Source organism: Anas acuta, chromosome Z (genome assembly GCF_963932015.1).
Source record: "Anas acuta chromosome Z, bAnaAcu1.1, whole genome shotgun sequence".
Taxonomy (NCBI): Eukaryota; Metazoa; Chordata; class Aves; order Anseriformes; family Anatidae; genus Anas; species Anas acuta.
The window spans coordinates 63,227,587-63,249,966 of NC_089017.1; the positions used below are offsets into that span (position 1 = coordinate 63,227,587).

The following is a 22,380-nucleotide window of genomic DNA, read 5'->3' on the forward strand; positions in this document are numbered from 1 at the left end:
TCTTAGGGCAATCGGAAAGGTCCTTGCATGAACGTGTAACTACTCTGAGATAGTAAACTTAACAAAACTGAAACGGTTAATTTTTCAGAAAGTCAGGAAATCACTCTGGGGTTTCACAGGGCTGCAGCTGGATGTGTGCTGGTCAGGACTGTTATGTTGGTGAAGGATGCGAATACATGCTGAGCTGGTTGATGATGCAGGGCAGTTCCAGGTTACAAAGACCCTGGCTTTCTGAAGAAGTGCAGAACTCCCTAATACCAGGTAGTTGGTCTGTAACATTGCAGCTGAAACTTAACTACAGCAACTGCAGTCCTACTGCAAGCACTCTGTTATTGCACGTAAAATCGTGGGTGCTGAGTGGACTGTTAAACTTGGTAAAAGTGATCTTGTTTTTTATGGTAACTTCATGAAATTTTTGTTCAGAAAAAAATGCAAGTGAAGGGAAGCACATAAAAAGCAATAGAGAACCAAAGAACAAACACTGTGCCACTGGGCAAATACGTTGTGCGACTACAGGTCAAAATCAGATGTGCTTCTCCAGACTCCACCCAGAAAATACTCAAACACTTCCTGAGAGATAAAGCAGAATGAAGAGGTGATTCAGAAGGATGACCAGGGTTAAGATAAGTGGTGGCTGCTGTATGAACAACAATTAAGTTAATTGATTTAGGTAAGGAAAGATGGAAACACAGGCTATAGAATAGTAAGAGACCTAGAGAAGGCGAATGGGGAGTGATCATCTTGGGTTCAAAAGCAACCAAATACATTCACAGGATAACCCCTGGCCTCAAGTAGCCATGAACTACTTTATTCCAAAGAAACTGTCACTAATCAATAGCCCTTGAACCATGGGATATTTAAAGTGGGAGGAAGAGGTGTCATTACAATTGTCCTCTACTCTGTGCTCTTTCCTAAGAACCTTGTTATTGGTTTCCACTTGGACATTTGTATGTTGACTCCTGATTGCATCTATCCAGCACAGTTCTGGGCTTCCAAGTATAAAAGAGGCATGAACAGAGAGTCAAAGAGCCACAAAGATGAAGGGACTGGAACATCTTTCCTATGAGAAAGGGCTGAGAGAGCTGGGATGGTATAGCCTAGAAAAGAGAGATGGTTCAGGGGTGATCTTATTTATTATATAAATACCTGAAGGGAGGGTGCAAAGAAGTTGGAGTGAGTCTCTTTCCAGTGGTGGCCACTGACAGGACAAGAGGCAGTAGTCACAAACTGAAACGTGCAAAGGTTTACTTTGTACATCAGGAAACACTTCTGAACTGTGAGGGTGCCTGAGCACTAGCACAGGTTGCCCAGAGGAGCTTTGGAGCTTCCTTCCTTGGAGATCTTCAAAAGCCACGTGGATGTGGTCCCGGGCAACCTGCTTTTGGTGGCCCTGCTTGAGCCAGGGGGTTGGAACAGATGCCGTCCAGAGTCCCCTTCTGGGACTGCAACGAGTTATTTTGTTTGAATCAGTGTGATGGTTCTGATAAGTGTGTTTTAGAGCGATTTTGAGGACCTGTTTTATACCAAGAATAATGGAGCCAGGCTTTTCCTGTTCACCACAAAGTGAAGATGCTCTGCATCTGCTATTGAACACTACTCTCTACTGTGCATTTCATTGCCCTGCCTTGCAGAAGAATCACAGAAAATAGCTGCATGTGCTAATTGTGAATAGAGGCTTGAAAATGTCATTGAGTGACACTTTCTTACTAGAAACTCATTTCAAGGTGTTTTCTCCACTTCCTTCCTGGAAGGTATCCTATCTAGGGAGCTTGCCAGAGTAGCTGCTTTTTCATCGTCATTGTGCACAGCATTTAGACGAGACTCAGCCTTATCTTGGTCATTCTGGCACAGCAAAGTGGATTTTCTTTTGATTTTATATATATATGAGCATAGTGATTTAGTTGCACATCATCAAGCGTGCTTGTACAAAGCTTTTTTCCTAGCAATACATACAAGAGTTTGTCTGCCTTCATCACTCTGTATGTGTATATGAAAAGGAATTGACTTATTCTTCTTTTCCATTCTACTTGGCTTTCTCAGTTGCAGTGTCAGTATTTAGCCTGGAATCTTTTTTTTTATTTGAAGCTTTATTATTTTGGACTCCAGATTTTAATTTTTAAGAGCTCCCTCTGTTACTCAGCCCTAGGACAAACATGTTTTTCCTCTTTGTAGCATGATTCAGCCTCTGTTGTCCTTGATAATGCGTTCTGACAGCTGTTGGCACTCTCTTGTACTCTCTAACAGAGAAGCAACAGCAGGCATGGTGTGCCTGCAAAGCAGGCCTGCCAGCTGTATTAATAGGATGGACCTTGCAGGTAAAGCTGTAAGCTCTGCTGCGTACCACGTTGAGATATTTGTGGTAAAGAAAGGTGGCTGATTTGAGGAGTTGCTCACGAGTGAAGCTTTTTGCTTATAGTTACAGGCTTCCACAGTGGTGTGCATCCTTCAAGGTCTCTTGGCCATAGTAATGACTGACAGAGTCTGTTTTTTCTTGAATATTAGTTTTTGAGCAAGAAATGTTAGCCCAATCATGTCCACCTGGGCTAAGTTATACTGAAGTATGTGGAAACATCTTATTGAAATAGGAGCATTTTCCTGCCTCTAAACTGTTGGCTCAGTCAGCATCTATCTACACTCTCCTCAAGAGAGAGCTTCAACGCCTGGAGGACCTCAGACCTATTATTGGAGCTAAGAGGCTTAAAGGTCGGTAAGGATCTTCTCTCTTTAGTCTGCTGCCAGTCTTCAGCATGTGAAGTTTAATAGTCCTGTCAGCTAAAATGTGTTCACCTCTGTTGCAGCACTAGTTAAACAGCTAGCCAAGAGACAGCAGTGCCTAAAGGTAAACTTTAGCCTTCTTGAACAGATCGTTGTCCTGGTAATGCCAAGTACTTTCTGGAACTGAAAGTTTCCTTAGCTGGTCCTTTAAGCAAATTCCTCAGTCTTGTACATGGCCACTTAGGGTATCCTAAAGTCCTCTGTGCCTAGAATGCCGTTACTTGCCAAGGCAGTGTGCTTTGATTCTTTTTTCTAGGCTATTCATTATACTTTGGTCTCTTGAGTACATTTTGTAGGCAAAGCGTAGATGGAGTGCTACACTTGCAAAGATTTGTTAGTTGTTTGTGCTTGTTTTTTTGCTTCTGTTGCTGTTTTAAACCAAGCTCCTTTCTTTGGCTGAGGTTCTAGGGGCACAATAAGATTCCTCATGCCAGAGGGTACAAATACATCTCAGTCCAGTTGCTTTCTCCTAGGACGCGAGCTCATAAGAGCAGTGCATGATGTTTCCTTCGATTTTAGAAAGGCTCTTGGCACAATTGCTGTCTTGTTCACCGGGTGGGGTTGATGTATAAATTAGATCAGTGGACTAAAAGGTGGAGTGGAAAACGGATGAGACATCTGGTCTCTGATAGCTTTCAGCAGTATGAGGTGCAGTGAGCGTTTGCTTACAAGTATTCATACTCTGGAAGAGAAGCTGTGGGATACCTGTCCTCAGAGGTCTTGCCAGCACCTGTGCTTGTACTTGTTGTTAAATTATGTTGTGGAATAACACCTTCTGTAGGGAGAAGCTTCATCTGTGTATGGATAAAATGCTGTGCTTGTTGAAGAGGCCTTATAATTGCTAAGGGAATTTAAAGTGAATTGAGATTACTTCATTGCCTGCAGTCTTTCTCTAGCTTAACGTCATTAGGAATAAAAAGGCCTGTGGACTTCTTCAGAGACTCTTTTTAATGCAAGATCCCATTTCAACTTAACTGTATTGTATCTTCAGGTCATACATGTATAATCTGTCTTGATTCATTCAGGGATAAGCGTCTTTATAGCAACTACTTGCAGATAATAAAAAGTAAAGATTGGAGATGTAGACCTAAGAGCTTATTTTTACACATTCTGTACTTAAAATCTGTCTCTTTACTTTCCTGTGACATTCCTGGGTCAGGTAACAACAGCCTTCCAGATTAGGGCATTGTACTAATTTTTTTTTTTTTTTTTTCCCCCACCATAAAGTCAACAGCAACAGCCAGATAAGCATCTTCTGGTTTTAAACTCTTAATTTTAACTTAAACTCTAGTTTTAACTCTAATTTTAACTGCATTATGACTTCCACCAAGATGTCATGAGTATTGTAGCCTATAACTCATATTCAGTTTTTGAGATACTGCTTCTGAGGCCCTGACCTCTGTATCTCTCTGATGTAGTTTCAGCTTAAACTGTAGTGGTTACATTTTTTTCCTGAGATCTATATTTTTTAAATTAAAAAAAAAAAGCTTCAGATTTAAATCCAGGTCAAAGGACAGGCTCCTCAGTGATACTAGGTTCTAGAACAGCCAAGGTTTTTCTCTTGCAGAGCTGATGAGCTCATGCAGTTTAGCAGAGCCTGGAGGAAAGAAAGTGAAGGGGATATCTAATTAGTCTTCCACTGTCTAAAGGGGTTATATGGAGAAAACTAACTCAGAGGTGCTTAATGAAAGGGCAAGAATCAGGATTGCAAAAAGAAAAAATCTGTTTGTCCATGGTAAAAATAAATAAACAAATTCTTTACCATGTAAGTGGTGCAACACCACAGGAATCTCCGTCCTTGAACCTTTCAGAATTTCATTGAGCAAGGCTGTTGTGAAAAATTTGATTTGCCTTTGGTGTCAGCCCTGCTTTGAGCAGGAGGTTGGGCTAGGGACCTCCTGACAACACAGACTTTTTCCCTTATTGGAAGATAGTGAGCCATGTACAGGTTCCTCCTGACACTGCAGGTGTCACTGTAAAGGTATTTTGACCTTCTAGTTGGTATGGCAGGGCACATTTTGTAACTTCTTGTATCTAGCTAACCAGCAGAGATCCTTATGAACTTCAATGCAAGTTCCACTGTCTTACTGATGAAGTCCTTTGTATAATTTTTGGATGTTGGTAGCCTATAGCAGATGCATACTCTTCACCATTTGGGCCAGCTGCCCTGGCTGTGTCCCCTCCCAGCTCCTGGTGCATCCCCAGCCTCCTCACTGGTGGGGCAGCATGAGAAGCTGAAAGGTCCTTGGCTCTGTGCAAACACTGCTCTGCAACAACCAAAACATCAGTGTGTTGTCAGCGTTGTTCTCACTCGAAGTCCAAAACACAGCGCCATACCAGCTACTGTGAAAAAAATGGACATGATCCTAGCTGCAGCCAGGATATGTAGTAGCCCTTAATGGCTAAACAACGACTTAAGACTCTAAACAATGTGGGGCATGTGGCAATTTGGAATGTGTGAATAGCTGTGTGTAGGAGAAAATATGTGGTTCTTGACACAGTAATGGCCATTTTTAACAGCTGTTCAATGCATTGTAACTAAATGTTCTTGTCTCATTAATACTGTCTTGATAAAGAGACATACTGTTCTTGCGTAAAATAGTGCTTTAAATCTTCTTGTTCTGCTTATAAGTAGCTAACACAACAGCAAAGAATGATTTTTAGCAAGGTTTATAAAGTTCTGATGGGCATAGATACCACTATCCTGAAGGGAAATGCTGGGCCTGAGTAATAGCAAGTAATTTAACTATTCAATTTGTTCTTCACTGATCTTTCTCTGAAAAGGGCTTTGGCATAATGTCTACCCAGGAAACTGATGTAAGTTATTTTCTTCTGAGGAAGAAACATCAAAGTGGAGTTATGTAAAACTTAAGGAAAAAAAAATCTATATTGTAGGAGATGGTCAGGTTTCAGGACCAACATATAGGCACTGATAGCTTTTGTTACCTCAGTTCTACATAGGTATCCCTGCTAACCCACAGTGAGATTGATCTGAGTTGAAACTGTAGCTTTAGGAAATTTAATTCTTATTGTGAATTTGTTTCTGCAGTTCTCAAGTGGTGCTGCTTTCATGGTTGTGACTTCAGACTTTGTGGGATGCTCACTATTGAAACTGTCAAAGAGTAGAGACATATGGACTGGCAAAACATCTGAGTGTAGAGGAAAGTTATGGACATGGTTTAAAATTGCCTAATCGATTTCCTTAAATTTATTATGATTCAGATTTTTTTCCTTAATTTCAGAACTTCTTTAAAGAAAATAGCATTCCCTGAGTGCAATAGCAGGCTGCTTTTGTGACACTGCCTGACAGGTGTTCTCTTGTTTCTTAAGTACGCAATAGAATTCCCTTTCAGTTGGAGAACTGTGATGGAAACATCTGTTTATAATATGCTTCTCTGTGTGGAAGAGTTTTGGGGGAGGTTAATGTGCCGAAGACTTAAGTTTTGTGGAGTGTGTGTCTTTTGTTCCTTCGAGGAGAAAGGAGATAAGTTTATTTGGAAAACCAACTCCTGGTTGTAATGCACAGCTTTCATATTTGCACTGTCCTGATGTCATATTTGCTTGGTATTCCCCCAAAATCAGGAAGCATTACAAGAAATGACTTCTGTGTAGTAATCAGCTCAAGCTTAGTTCCTTGTGGGTGTCTGCCTCAAACTCTGTATGAAATGCATGTTACAAAAATGTAATTGTTAAAATGATTAAGACTTTAGAGATGCAACTGATCGTTGATTCTGCTTTTTGTTTTCCAAGGTGGAGAAAGTATGCACAGGTGATCAGATAGATGGGCTTCTTTATCCTGCTAAGGGAATATCGCCACCTGTGAAAAGTGATACAGAGCAAGAAAAGGCATCTCAGAATGTCACTTCAAAAGTGGACCCGTTGTTAAAACCAAGTATGGAGTCTGATTCTGCCTCACTTAGTAGTGACTTCAAGCAAAAAGTTGTTAATATCCTGAAGAAGTATTCCAGTGGTCTCTGGGCTAATGCGCTTCCCAAATTGTACCAAGACACTTACCAAGCAAAATTTCCAGAAGGCATTCTAAATAACCTGGAGTTGCTCTCAGATATATGCGTTGTTAATTATGTATCTAATGCCCCCAAAAAGGCTATCCTCTACGTAAAACCCCAAAGATGCACCGATGAGAATCTGAATGTCACAGAGAAGGTCCAGACACCCGACAATGTGAAGGCCACAGCTGAACACCAGTATGAAGAATCCAAGGAGTGGTATCCAGAAAAAGTAACTGTTCCTCCTCTACTCATTCCATCAGAAGGACCTGTCTCCATCATGGTGGTAGAATTGAACAACACTAATGAGGTTATAATTAGGCAAGTTCACACTTCAGAATCTCTTATTTGCTTAATTTATAAATTCATGAACGCATACTATGCAGATCTGCAGGACTTCATTTACCTGTGTTGATAATGAAACTTAAGAATTTTTTTTGTGTTTAAATAGAAGACTGCTAAACTCTGAGCTGATCAGTTCTAACGTTAGTTTGTCCGAGGCTCAAAGCAGATCTGGCTTTTTAGAGTAACACTTCTATAGCACGTTAGTAATATTAGAGGTAGTATCCAGATACTGCTTTAAGGTATTAAGGTATTTTTCTTCTGTTACTACCTAGGTGTGAGCTGTACATGTTCAGCTTATACTGCAGTTTTCACTTTTTGAGCTTCCATCCAACAACAAATGGCTAGTGCTGCTTGGTTTGATGATTGATCAGTCTAGCCTCAGAGAACAGTGTAAGAAACAGATGGTATCACTATGTTATGTATATGGTACTGTACTCTTTCAGGAAATAACTATACTTCATTGTTAGGAAAAAAAATACAGATCCTAGCAGGATTTAAAAAATGAAAAAGCAGTAACACTTTTTCTCTAGGATTTCTCAAATTCAACTGTTAAACAGGTTTATCTGTCACTTCAGAGCATGAATTGCATAGCTGTCTGGTAATATACTAAATTGACAGCTCTCTGTTTTTTTCCCTTTAGTTTCTGCAGTTTCAGTTTTCACTAGATAGTTTCAGACATTCTCAAGGGTCCTGATTAGGATCTAAGTAAGTACGTTTGCGGTTCACTTACAGATCCTCTCACTATGCAATTAATACCCTTTTCCTCAGTACTGGCTGGAAATATTCAACACTAGAGTTAAGGCTGATATTTAGATGTTCTTCTTTTCTAGCTGTCACTGATGTATTGGAACGCAAAGAACTGAACTTTCTTTGTGTCAGCCCAGGGCTTTGGTTCCCTGAAATCATGGAACCATAATAGCTGATGACTTGTAGTGAAAATCCCCGTACTTGGGGAGTTATAATGGCAACGTTCTCAAATGAAAACTTCTATCTTTGTTTCAGCTGCTAGCCCAATCCCTATTTTGTGCTTTTTCCTTGTTTCTGTAGGTCTTATAAATTCATTTTGTAACCGTTCTACCAGCATGGCATTTTGCTGTATATGTGGAGTAACATATCTTAGCTTTCTGATCTGTCATTTTAGGGACGTTTCCAGTAATTAGTTTGGAAAAACTGTTTCTGATGAATATTCACTCTCTGTGGTTTGGCTCCAGTTACAAGGTTACCAGAACTGTGCTTTTCTTTTTTTTTTTTTTCTTTTTTCTGGAATTAATGATCTATTTGGTTGGATTCATAGCGTGGCTTAATGCTTGTTGGTCCGATGGTTTTGCTTTTCTTATGAAGAGTATGAGATGTCCTCCGCTAATTCAGACTAGTACTCTCTCATTTGGTTTTTGGGACATGATGAAAGAAAAGTAAGAGGACTTCTTTCAGGAGGCAGTTAAGGGTGTTTGAAGACTGAATGTTAGAGCAGCTTTTCTGAGCACGTCTTCACAGGTCACCCACATGAATTGTTCTGTAAGCGATGCCATCTCTGCCTCCTTCTTTCATGGAAAGCATACTTCTGAATGACTGCTTAATTACAGAAGTACAACACAAATCAGGCCTGAATGTGCCTGAGGAGGATTGTAGGCCAACCTGCTGCACAAGGCAGGGTCAACCCTGAGGTCAGACGAGGTTGATCAGGGCTTAGCCAGTTAGGTGTTGAAAATCTTCCTAGGATGGGGACTGCATGACCTTTCTGGGCAGCGTGCCCCTCTGCTCAGCTGCCTCATGGGGGGGAATTTGTTCCTTTCATGCGGTTTGACCCTCTCCTGCTTCAAAGCATGACCATTGCCTCTTGTCTTCCCACCAGAGCCACTGAAGGACATCGTTCTGTCTTTGTGGTGAGTTCCTGGAGCACCACGCTGAGCTCCCACTGAGGCCATCTCTTCTCCGAGCTGAGCAGCACAGTTCTCGCAGCCTTTCCTCACCTGGCAGGTCTTCTAGCCCCAGGCTGTCTTGATGATGTCTTAGCTGACACAATGTTTCAGATGTGATCTACTGAATACCAAGTAAAGGAGGATATTCACTTCCTTCCCCTGGCTTGCTTTGTTTCTCTTCATACAGCCAGGATGTTTGCCAGAGTCTCTGCTAGCCAGGCACGCTGCTGGTTCACACTCAGCTTGCATCTGCCTTGACACCTAGACCCTTTTCTGCAGTTCTTCTCAGCAGCTGGTCTGTCCCCTCCATTTGCCACAGTTTCTTCCTTCCCAGGTGCCATAAGTGATGCTAATTCTTGTTAAATACCACAACCTTCCTGGCAGCCTGTTCCTCACCCTGTCCAGCTCTCTGTGAATGGCAGACCTGCCCTGAAGCATATTGGCTGTGATACCTGTTTGTTGTCACCTGCAAACTGAAGCAAGCAGTCCCTTACCTCTTCCAGGTCACTGATAGGTTAGGACAAGTCTTGGGTTAGGTCTGTGAAGTGCTCCATTTGTCGCTGACCCCCAGATAAAGCATAACCCATTAACCTCTGCCCTCTGAGCTCTCCACCAGGATGTTTTTAAATCCATCCACAGTTCAGCACTGCAGTTTCTGAACCTGGATACCAGCATGTTGTGGGAGACTGTGTCAAAAGCCTTCCAACGCTGAGGTAAATGACATCCACTGCTCTCCCCACTTCGCACAAATGCAGCCATCACAGAAGGCACTGAAGTTGATCAGACGTGATTTATTTTTGCTAAATCCATATTGGCTTTCTTCATCACAGACTTCATTTGCTCAGAAATGTGTTTCAGAAGGACATGATAAACAATTTTTCCAGGGACCAAAGTGAGTCATGCTTGCCTGGAGTTCCCTAGATTATGTTTTTTTGGTCTTTTCTGAGGATAAGTGCAATATTTGACACTGTCATTGGTGTCTTTACCCATTCTCCATGAACTTTTGAAGTTTCTGCTTCAGAACACTAATCATGCAGCCTTCCTGTTGCTGCAGGTTTATTGGCCTAGGTGAGAGAAAGGAACTTGGCTCTAGCCAGGAGGTAATATTTTTGTCTCTCTTAAGAATGAGCAATATAGTAAATCTCTGGTAATAGGTGTTCTCTGTCGCTGAATAATTGCCTTAATCATTTCATTAAATTAGCCTGTCTGTAGGGAATAATGTAGAATGCCCCAAGTCCCGCAGGTTAAGCTGCTGTGTGACGCTGAGCTGAGCCTGCTTTTGTTAAACTTCCTCTAAAGTAGCAGTTCTTAAATTTTGGACGGTGCATTTTGGACAACATTAAATAATAAAAGTTTCTCAGCTTGTCAGCTCTGTGTAGGTACCTGGCAGTGATCAGTGGCTTCTTGGCCTCAGGTGCAGTGTGCTGAGAGATGCATACGCTTCATGGGCAAGGTCGTTAATCTTCAAGGTGAAACTGGACTTGAAGGGAAAATATTTCTGCCATAGCAAGAAAATATTCCTGCAAGATATAAGAAAGAAACAATGCGTGGGCTCGCCTTCGCTGTGCGTGTAGTAACAGTCACTTCCATGTGATTTGTGCAAGCACCGTGCAGTGGCTATTGGTTGCTGTGTTTTTTCTGTCTTGGGGATGGAGCAATATGTCTTTATACTTCCTTGGTATGTGATTAGCTGTTGCTTAGCTGAAACCTTTCTACTGCAGTGCTAATTAAGATGAAACTGGAAGGTTTGGTGCTATTCTGAGATTTGGTACAATTCTTCAAGGATTTTCTTGTCCATGAAAGTGAGGTGATTGAAGCTCTCGTAGGTGCTCTGTGTACATCTACAGCTGTGATTGGGGAGATGTTATGCTGGATGTGACACCTGGCTTCTCACAAGAAATAATTAACTCACATTTTATTCTCAGTTATTTTGAGTTTCTGTGCTGTGGTATGGTAAACTTTTCCATCTTTTATCTTTTTGAATAGAACACTTCATAGCTTGTTTTGCTATAGAAGGATACAACCCTCTGTTCCTTCCACAGTGCAGCATCAGGCTTTCTTTACTTGGCCCATGAAGCAGCTCCAGTTGAGACTAGCAATAATGCTGTGCGCACTCTAGTCTGGCCACGTGTATATAACACCTTTTTTGAGGTCATTTTCCAAGATTTGTTTCTAAAGAATATGAAAAATAACTTTCCAGTTGGCTTTTAACAGCCAAAATCTTCCTCAGTAGGATCCTTACCCGTTACCAGAAAAACATGAGGCAGGAAGTTTTGAATGATTTTTCTACTTCGTGATACTCCTCCTGTCCTTTAAATATCCTTATGAAACCGATGCTAAGAAGTGAACTTCTAGGCTTTGTATACCTGCTTGTGTTGCTGTACTCCACGTCCACTGTGGAGGAGATGAGTGTTTACATAGAGGCAAGGTGGCTGTCAGTCTGAAAAGCAGCGTTTAATTGAACGGGAAGGTAGCAGAGAAATCCCCGTTTTCCTGAGGACAGCCTGGAATGCGATCAGGTTTAACTTAAGCATTATAACAAAGGTGGCCCAGTGTGCTACTGTACAGTGCCTGCCCTAATCCTGTGCGTAAGCAGAACTTTGGAATAAACCTGGCTTGTTATAGGGTGAAACAGAAAACTGTGTGGTAGAAATTAGTGGCATTAGTCATTCTAGGAACAACTTTTAATGTAGTTAAAGCAGTAGCTGCTAATACAAGTATGAAAACAGATTTTTCCTTCTGTGCTAAGCTGACTTGTTTCTGAAGTTATTCACAATTTCCCATTTGTAGTTTTCAGTAAATTAAGAAGATTCACGCAACTCAGATTACTTCAGTATAAAACATTAGGTTGGCAGCCTACTACCAGGCTTGTTCTGAAGGCCAGGAGTAAACAGCACATAGTTTGAGAGGGATCTGTAAAACTATTTTAGATGCCTTGTGCTTTGACTGACATTAGTAAAAAGCTGATAAACTGGTGTTTGCTGAGGACTGAGTAACTTCAGAGATGTCATATGTTAAATGTTAAGAAACTGGTATGTCATATCAGTTTTGTTTTTTTTTTTTAACACTTCATCCCAGATATTTTGCTCTTGTAAACAGGTTCCTCTACATGGTTATACATGGTAATAATTATGTAAGATCTCTTACTAAAGGTATAATTGAGCATGTTAGATTCTACAGTGCTGGACCACATTTAACTATGAACAATAGTACTACATTTTGTCAGTTACTACTTTTCTATAGCCTTGCCAGTGGAGAAGAGTCTTGATACCAATGTCCTTAAAATATGTATATATCCATAATTTATTCATATATATGTATAAAGGTACTTGGGTTTTTATTCAGCTTGAATTGATCTAGCTCCTGTGTGCGTGTTTTGTTTTTGTTTGTTTGTCTGCTTGTTTTTTTTTTTATTGGAATACTGTAGGTATGTGGGGAAAGATTATTCTTACGCCCAGGAACAAATGGAAGATGACATGAGAGCATACTATAGTCAGAACCGCGCAGTGTTACAAGCTCAGTCTCTGAGTGTTGGGCAACTTGTTGTTGTACACACTGAAGATGAGGCCTGGCTGCGTGCTCGGATAATTTCTGTGGAAGACAAGAAAATAAAGGCAAGCAGTTATTTGTTTTGGCACTCTGTGAAAGATTTTAAATGTTTTGTTGTTTTTTTTGTTGTTTTTTTTTAGGTACACAGTCAATTCCCAAGCATGGTGCACTGCTAGCATTGTCTCCTTTCCCAACCTGAAGTACTTCTCTTTTCTGTTATAGGAGAAGTTAAGACTTTTAAAGTCTTTCTTTTAAGTTGTGCGATTGTCAAAAATAAATGGTCTTTCAGTGTTGTTGTTTGTTTTTTTTCCACAGATATTTTGGATTTTGTGGAAGTTTGGGATTTTATACAGGGCTGGGCACTAAAGCGCCTTAGTGCTGAAGATTTACCTTTGATAGTAATGGGAGGAATGGGTGTGGTGGTGCTACTTGGAATGGGGAAGGAGAAAATTCAATAGCTAATAGGTTTCAGATCTTGCTTGAAGTCTTGTACTGAAGTATCTATCATGTGCATTAATTAGCAAGACAGTGAGAAGGATACACTTGTGCTTAAACTTCCCTTTCAGACAAGTCTGGTATCCTGGGAGTTGCATCTGTTGTGCACGTTAATTAAACCCCTCTGAGATTATTTAACTCCTCTGTTAAATGTTTCCTGAGCCAAGGGGATGTTTCTTGACATCCACAGAGAAATTAGACTACATAATTGAACTGTAAGAACAATGTCAGATTTTCCAGTTATTTCTTGCTTAATCAAATGTTAATGATAACTTTTTTCATTTCTTCCCATAGTTGGGTGACTTTTTACCCAGATCTCCTTAACATACATATAAAATTGATCCATTTCATAAATTTTTAAATAACGCATGAGATAGACTGAGTTTTTCTGAAAGCATGATAACCTTCAGCTAGAACTTGAAGGAACAGGTTGTCACAGAATTCAGTTTTGTGAAAGATTACATCGGCTTCAGAGAAAAATAGCAAGCTTGCCTCTGATTTTTGTCTAGGCATAGCTAGCAGCCAAAAGAAGACTACTACTACACTGCAGCATTTGCTTGCTGGTCATCCACCACTGCTCGGACTCCCTATTGAAAGTTTGTTGTGCAGATATTTTGCATGATATAGTTTAGAAATAAGTTGTAAAAAGCCCTATGTATGCCTTCTTTCTCTCACCTTAGTTCTGATTACCTACTGCCAACCAACACTTTTACTACTGACTTCCTGCAGTGTTTGTGGTATTTGTGTCAAAGTTACTGGAAATATAACTCCAAATAGTCCTCTTAAGGCTGTAGAACAAAATACAAAACACACTATGGCACTTATATAGAACTTGAGTCTTCAACACTTTGAAAACTCTAAAATTGCAGCTTTATTATCTTTGTTCATGTGGTTTAAGTTAATATGCTGAGTCCTTCCAGCCCTGTTTCTATGAAGAGTTGAGATTGTGTTAGAGAGGATGGTTTTGCAGAATTCTTGAGAAGACCTTCCTTGAAAGCTCTGAATATTTAAGTAGTGAAATAAACATTAGAGTAATGGTTCTATGTAGCTGTATCACTATAATTAGCAAAAAATGCAATGCCTGTTTAATGGATGCACAGAGGATGTGGTAGCTGAATACATTTTCCCTAGTCTCAAGAATGTGTATTTAAAGTTCTATTAATGATCTTATGCTTTTATCTCACTTTCCCTTACCAGGTGTACTATGTTGACCATGGCTTCAGTGAAGTTGTTGAAAGCAACAGTGTGTACAAACTACACAAGCAGTTCTGTTCGCTTCCATTTCAAGTTGCAAAATGTAAACTGGCAGGTAAGAGAAGGCCGGTGCTGTCTATACAGCTTGCTGTTGCATGACTTATGGATTGAACCATCTCAGTTTGAGAATTCTGATCCTTGTTTGTAATAACTATGTATGTTAGATTCTGCCCAAGATAGTCAGTGTAAGCAGACACAGGTGTGTGTGGACAGCAGGATGTCAAGAAGAGTTTTATAGAGAAACCTTGATATCAGAAGACCCCAGTATCTCCAATAGAGCTTAGTTGTTACTACACTTAGCTTGGATGGGTTTGTTCCTTTAATACATGCATGCCTAAAAAAATAACCTGTTGTGTGAAGCATGTACTAGCATGACTCCTTTTTCCACAAATGAGACCTAATGTGATCATTTAGTTATTTTAAAGTGATTCTTCCCCTCTTAGCACTCTCAGGCTTCCTAGACTGTGCTAGAAATTATTTAATTTCCTAAAACTGGTGGGCATTTCTAACTTCTAAGATGTTAGTTCTAAGATTCTAAAATGTTCTAAGAACATTTTATTTTAAATATTTCAAATTGACAAGAATAAACTTGAATGCAGTTCCTTTTTTTGTCTGCATATTTTCCTTGATTCTTTCTGAAGAGGATTTTTTTTTCCTCTCAAAGATGCCTTTGTGTTAAAAAAGGAGACAGTAGAATGCAAGTTGAGGTGCAATACAACCTTCCAACTACATCCTTATTCTTGGAAAGGTTCCTGTTGTAAACACAGCTGTTTATTATATTTCCCTTCATTAAAGTAATACATAAAAAGTATGGTGTGTCTTACAGGGCTGGAAGTCTTCTGTGATGATCCTGCCCTAGTAAAGGCTGTAGACTTGCAGGCATGCTCCAAGATACTTGCTGTGGAAATACTGGAAAGGAGTGATCCTCCTCTTTTTGTTCTCTATGACACTTCTGGAGAAGATGACATCAACATTAATGCTACTTGTCTGAAGGCTTTGTATGACAAATCCTTTGAACTACACCTACAGGTACCATCTACTTCTTTTCTTTTTAATTTATTAAAAATCATTGACCACAGAGGTCTTGATGGACGAAGAACAGTACTCACAAATGTGCTAACTTTGTGTGTATGTGTCCCCTTTCTTGTCAAAATCTTACTGTTGCAGGTAGATGCACTATATACAAATGTCAGAGTAACCAGTGTTCTCTCAGATGGAAGTCTGTATTGCCAACTGCCATCTAAAGGCTTGTCTAGGCTTTCTGAAATCTTGCAGAAGATAGAAGACCACTTCCTTCACAAGGTAGGTCTGTGATGAAGGAGAAGTCAAGTCATGTGGCCTTTTCAGTGCACCAGTCCTTTTTTTGTAGAAAAGTTCAGATTTCTGAGACATGTGAACACTTAAAAAGGCTGAAAAACCTGTTCCTAGTTTTTATGCATGCGGTTTTCAAGGTTAAAATGTTTTCTGATGCTCTTTTGTTCAAATGCTGTCTCTTAAGATTCAATAACTACTACTAACTTCGCTTGAATAGTTAAAACAGTACCAAAATGGCTCATAATGGGAAGCTTCCTGTAGAAACTGCTCTAGGTTGATAGAAAACCTGTGGATGTTCTGCCATACTTTTTTTTCTGGAATATTTATTTATGTGATGGAGTTGAGGTGTATGAATAGCCTGACCTACAGAACGCTCTTTGCAAAGTGACAACAAAAGCAGCGTGACCAAGGTCTGTTGTTTTTAGCCTGGCTTCCTTCAATATTCAACAGCCTTGACCTGATGTGCTGCATATATTGTCTTTGTATCCTTAGCTTTTAAATGTTGTCTAATTTCAATCAGAACTGATGTATAGAAGACATTTTCAAAAGAATGAAGTTGCTTTAAAGTAGCCATGTGATAGAGAGGTCTAATATCTCATCTACGTTTTACACATGTGTACAACAACCCTTCCTATAGTCAAGATTTTATATGAAAGAAAAAATGTTTACAGTATTGAATTTGTTCAATGTCCAGCTGAAACATGAGAGAATCAAATCATGAAATGCAGATCCTTGAAAAGTAAGACTCTGTTAGAATTACTGCTTGTAAAACTAACTTTTAAGAGTTTTTTTTTTTTTTAGAAGTTGAACTTTAGGCCTGTTCTGGACCACGCTCCGTTTGGAAGTACTTTATATTGTATAAGTATTTTGTATGTCTTGGTTATCAAGATTCAGTTTCAAGTAAGCTGAACACTGAAGGAAAGAGTGTGAGATATACCCTGAAAGGTTTAGCTACATAAAGGCAGACAACTGTCCAGATTTGCTGGACAGTGTGTTAGGGTTTCGTTGCTATCAAAGACAGACCTTGACTTTACAGTTTCTCATGAGGTTTTTTGTTTTGCCTGCGAATTTAGTCACAATAAGGTGTTTATGGGTCTCCAGCGGGAACCTCTTCATGCTTTTTGCAATGTTTCTAGTGTCTTCTAACACTGGTTAGGATCATCGCAGTGAATGTCAGCCCCATGAGGCTTTGAGTCCATGTTAAATGTAGTTTAGAATACACGAGAGGAAATTCTTCAGTTATCTATCACAGTTCCACAGTGCTGTTGCTTTTCAGAACATTAAAGTTAGTGGTCAGTGATCTTTATATTCTGTGCTTCCAAAGGTTTTTTTTCCTGGTAGTTCATATTCTCTTGGTTCCACAGCTCAGACTTAAAGCTTTATTAATGGGGCAAGCGTAAATAATGATACAGAAAATGTTTCTGAGGATGGAAAGGAACTATTTTTGAGACAGCTCTGTTGCTTCTCAGAATTGTTTAATCTATTTGTAGCATTTGAAATGGCTCGTTAAGTATCAGCTAGGAATGATTCTGTGCATTTTAATTTTTGTTTTTTGCATTTGCAGCAGACATCAGAGTTTAATGTATCACTGCCTTTCTGTGGGAAAATCTGCTTGTTACCTTGCAAAGGAAAATGGGCACGTGTAGAGGTAAGAAGCTTTCAAAGAACAGCAACAGTTTTCCCACATAGAAAAGGCTCTTCAGCTAAATCCGAATTCTTACTTTCCTTGAAACATTTTACAGTGTATGCTTCACTGTTGTGTTTTTAACCTTAAAATGATTGTCTTCCTGTCTTATTTCAGATAACAATCATTCACAGTAGACGGGCGCTTGGTGTACGCTTCGTGGACACTGGAACAGTTGCAACCGTAGAAGCTTCAGACCTAAGAGAAATCCCATCACAATTCCTGAGAGAAGTAATTGCAATACCTCCTCAGGTATAAAGACAGTTAAAGGTGACCTATACTAGATCTCTTGATAGTGGTGCTACTTCTAGGTTTATGCTATGATTTTTTTGTTTTGTTTCATCGTGTTCAACAATGGAGAGCATTTCATTATGCACCTCTGCCTGAAATAACTTGTAATGTAGTCCCACTGACAGGATGCTGTGGTAATAGTGAACTAGTAATGATAAGGTTTTGCATGTCCCTCTGTCTATTTCTGTTTGTCATATATTATTGAATCTATGACAGTTAATGAGTTTTCTGAGAATGGCAACTTGTGGACTAGTTTCCATATTTTTATATGCTTCTGTTCTTAGGCTGTAACATGCTGCCTAGCAGATCTGCCTCCCAACACTGGCATGTGGACTCCAGATGCTGTACTGTGGCTGAGAGATAAAGTAACAAGTTGTCCTGAATTTAGCATGAAGGTAAATAGTCAAAATGCCTGTATGACCTTAAATCCATAGGCCTGTGGAAAAAAAACACTGAAAGAACAACTTTGAAAACTTAACCATTCATCAGAATTTATTTCTGTTATGAAGTTTAAAAGTTTGTAGCCATCTCTTGGACATAAGTGCAATACAAAGTCCCTTTCTTATGATGTTTGACATAAGAATATTTGGCTCATTAGCAGTTTCTCTTTTCCTCTGAAGAATTTTAGCAGCTGATTGCCTTTCTCATTTTCCTGTGCCAGTCCAGATATGGAGCTAGAGTTATTTTATGAACTGTTGAGAAAGAAATAGTTGTTTGTGTTTTACCACATAAATGTTCCATAGATCTTAAATGATTTTTATGCCTCTTAAGTGAAGATAACCTTTTTTCATTCTGGTCTTTGAAAGCGGTTTTAGTTTTCATTTGTTGTTTTTTTCTAATCCAGTGTGACTTAGTATTTGATATCATTTAATTAAGGGTTTCGGTTATATTTGAGATAAAATTATTTCCATTGGCAATGTTTCCTTTCCGGTTTAGTTTACTGAAGCCACCATTATAAAGGAAATCTTTTTGCTATCTGGAGACTAGACAAAGATGATTTCCTCTTAAAAATCTGATTCCAAGTACTGACAGAGCACTTGGAAAGCATGTTTTGTAGGGTTTTTTTTGATCTTTTTGCTTCTTTTAACCCAGGAGGCTGTGCAGTTAAAACATAGCTCATGTAGTCTGGAACTTATGGCTGTTGCAACTGCCTTTTCTAAACGTCCTTTTCAAGATAATTTGAGTTTGATATTAGTTTTTATTTGATTATATAATAGAAGAAACACAAATGATTTAATTTTGGAAAGTTTTCATTTGTCTTCCGTTTGCTGCCTATAAGTAGCAATATCCTTTGCAGATTATTAGAGGAAAGATAGAAAAATCAACAGAGGAAGCTGTAAACAAATGTTATGTACTATGTCATATGAAAATTTCAGTGCTTTATTATCAATAATGCTAGTTGCTGCCAATGATATATGCCCTTAAATAAGATATTTTTTATGCCAGTGCTTGGAAATTATACATGATACAAACCTAGAAGCTTTTTTCACCTTTTTTTCATTCCATTCTTAATTTACTAGGTTTCACCTCCCATAATGACAGGAAGAGATTTCTGAAGGATTAAGTGTTAATATTTGATAGCATTACTTAATTGTTTAGAATTGTATGGCTAATTTATAATTGTGGCTAATGTCTTCCAGAAAACTGCAATCGTACATGCTTGTGCCAAGCAATATTGAGATTGAACCGGTTGGGCAGAACAAAACTTGATTCAAACTTTGTATATGCTTTACATTAGTGGAATAAATATCAGTGCTATTTTTAGCACCTGTAATTGGCTTACTATCCAACAATTTCGTTAACTTATTTGAGAGAATCTTGAAAATACTTCACGGGAGTAAACTGTTGCTGCTTTTCTGTTAAGGCTTTAGTCTGCTGTTCAACGCCAGATGTGCATTTAGTAGTTGATAACTGAAAATTAAACTGTACTTTCTTTCTAAAGGTGGTTAAACAGGATGCTGCAAAGGGAATTGCACACGTTTACTTGTTTGCTCCAGAGAATTTCCCTGACGTGGATCGTAGTGTCAATCGTCAGATTGTAAACGCAGACCTGTGGAAGCATCAGAAAGATGTTTTCTTGAGCGTTACGCCCAGGGGGACCACCTCCGCCAAAGTGACAGGTGATACAGTTTCAGCACTGCAGTTAAATCGGGGAAGGCTAGAGAAGAGTTTCTCTGATTCAGCTGAGCCTGCTGTGGAGCCCAGTAGTGCTGTGTCTGCCAGTGATATGCCTCCACCCCTACCCTTGTCAAAGGTTGGTGGGCTCATGGATGTCTATGTCTCAGTGGCATGCCATCCAGGTCACTTTGTTGTCCAGCCTTGGAAAGAGCTACATAACCTGGAAGCCCTAATGGAAGAAATGATCTTGTACTACAGCATGGCTGAAGAGAGACCTGTGAACATTGAAAAAAACAAGTTGTATGCAGCTAAAATTGAAAATCAGTAAGTACATACTTAGATTAAGAATCTCTGAAGGCAAGCTTTTACCTACAGCAGTACTTAAATCTTGGTAAATCATCATGCATAGCTGTTTTGGAGTTAGTGACAGAATTACACGTTTTTCTTTAAAGCTTGGCCTTGTTGCAATTTTGGGGGGAAATGCTTTGTCTGCATTGTTAACAAGGTGGCAGATCTCTGGCTATAGCTGAGAGATTAAGGAAGTAAATGAGGTTGCAGTCTCATCACGTTTCCGGATAGTTGTTCAAAGGACTTCATTCAGATAGTACCAGATCTGGGAAGCTTGAGACACGTTGGTTAGAATCTTTCAGTCGTGTATTGCTTTTCTGGTGCCCTGACAGTGGACAAATATAAATCGTGTTTATTCTTGTTCTTCTTCTTTTCAGTTGGTACAGGGTGATAATAAAAGGAATCCTTAGAAATGGGTTTCTGTCGGTGTACGAGCTGGACTATGGTAAACATGAGCTTGTCAGCATAGAGAAGGTACAGCCACTCCTGGATAAATTCAGAAAACTACCTTTCCAAGCTATAAGAGCTCAGCTTGCAGGTAGGTGGTAATCATTTACTCTTCTTTTTATTTATTTTAAGTCTTACATCAGTGAGGATACCAAATGCCTATAAATGTAAATGGGACAAAGCTGAATGTTAGTGTCTTTTTTTCTAGAGTAAACATGCACCTGCTTGCAAAAACATGCTCAGTGCATGCATGCTTATGCTATCAAAGTAGATCTCCTTTTCTTCTTTACATAGGTGTTGATGGTTTGGTTTTCCTACCTATTTAATGGAGCACTTTTAGCACGTATAAAACTGAAGATTGCTTAAATTCTAACAGCAGCTGTTTCTTATATATATTTACCTGTGTGTGGTGGCTAATATGCAAAGGACCCAGGGAAATCAAATCCAAATGTTTTTTGGATCTTTAAACGTAACCTATTATGAAGTGTGGAAGTTACAATAAATCTGTTGATAGGAACTGATGTTCTGATTATTGTAGTTTACATAATTTACATAAAATTAGGGGCAAGATGCTGAGTTTCTGGAGGTGTTAGTCTTTCTTATCTTGTCCATATTGTAACTTACTGTTTTCTAGTAAATATTTGGAACTCAAAATTGCCTGAAATACGTTGGTTTTCACAAACTAACTCCATGGGGAGGGTGGGGGCTTTCATCAAACTTAAGTAAGCTTAATTTAATTATGGGCATACAGGGTGTGCATACATCTAAAAAAAATAAATAAGAAAGTTACAACTTGTTCCTTCCTTAATGTATTTTCCTTCTTGTTCAAATTTATTTCATTTTGGCATTGCTTTCAGATTCATGTCTCTTCTTACCTGCTACTTTCTACCTCTGTTTGGTAAACTTAGACATAGTTAGCTTAGACTTCAATTACAGAATACACTTGCTTGAAGTGACAGACCAGTTGGTGCTCTGTTGGTTGCTTTCTGTGGATCTGCCTTCCAGCATAGCCTCAGTGTGACCTTGGGGACTGCTTTAGACAGGTCAAGTTGGATGTGTTCCCACTAGGCTGGGGTCCTAGGAGGTCAGTGCTGAAATGAAGCTGATTTCTAGCTCTGTCTGTGTACTGGGGTAGTACAGGATCTTGCCAAGAGGGCCTGCAAGTCATCAGTTCTTCCTGCTTCACAGAATCCTGAGTAGCTAGCTGAGCTGGCTTCTGAGCTGCCACATACAGTCGAAGCAGGCCAGCTAGGCCCAGAAGACAGATAACTATCTTCCTATTCTTCCACTTTTTTCTTCCCTTTTTGTCTTACCTGTTGTCTTTCAGACTCTGGTCTGTTTTCTTGTTCAATTCTATTTGCTTACCAACCCGGCTTTCCTTCTGTAACCTGTGAGGATTGACAGGTCTGTGGTGTCCTGTCCTGTTAGCAAGCTGCTGATAATAGTAGAAGCAGTGTTACCACTTCTGTTTTGTTTCCTTTATCTGTAACTTACTGCTTGGGAATTTGCAACATTTTAAGTCCTTTGTGCCTAGATGCTCTACACCAGCAGTGGTCTGGGGAGACTGAATTCCTAGTCTGCAGGAGCTGCTTCTTCCTTGGTGGTTCACAGCCGTATCCAAACCCTGTTTGGATTCTAGCATCATGTCCCTGAGCAGGCCCACCTCTGTGGGATCTCAAAAAACAGCAGGAGTTGTGAGACATTTAGGAGTCATTTGTATTTACTTCTCTCTGCAGGTCTAGTTTGGGATTTGAAGGCTTGGCAGATTTTTTAGTTGCTAATGCTCTTTTGAGATGAAGAAAATCTAAATCTAGGCTACTGTTTCAGCATCCTC

General features: G+C 39.5%; 1 protein-coding gene across 2 annotated transcripts in view; it reads left to right on the forward strand.

Annotated features, from left to right (window-relative positions):
* The window catches only part of TDRD7 (tudor domain containing 7), a 38,119-nt gene that overhangs the window by 14,863 nt on the left and 876 nt on the right, over window positions 1–22,380 (forward strand). Inside the window, exons 7-16 of one of the 2 annotated variants that reach the window (XM_068667196.1) lie at window positions 6,526–7,103; window positions 12,474–12,660; window positions 14,288–14,399; window positions 15,171–15,373; window positions 15,512–15,646; window positions 17,223–17,306; window positions 17,460–17,594; window positions 17,918–18,028; window positions 19,576–20,075; window positions 20,477–20,637. In XM_068667196.1, the coding sequence (XP_068523297.1) occupies window positions 6,526–7,103; window positions 12,474–12,660; window positions 14,288–14,399; window positions 15,171–15,373; window positions 15,512–15,646; window positions 17,223–17,306; window positions 17,460–17,594; window positions 17,918–18,028; window positions 19,576–20,075; window positions 20,477–20,637 (2,206 nt within the window). The remainder of the gene's footprint in view (window positions 1–6,525; window positions 7,104–12,473; window positions 12,661–14,287; window positions 14,400–15,170; window positions 15,374–15,511; window positions 15,647–17,222; window positions 17,307–17,459; window positions 17,595–17,917; window positions 18,029–19,575; window positions 20,076–20,476; window positions 20,638–22,380) is intronic. The other variant, XM_068667197.1, reaches the window with a different exon arrangement.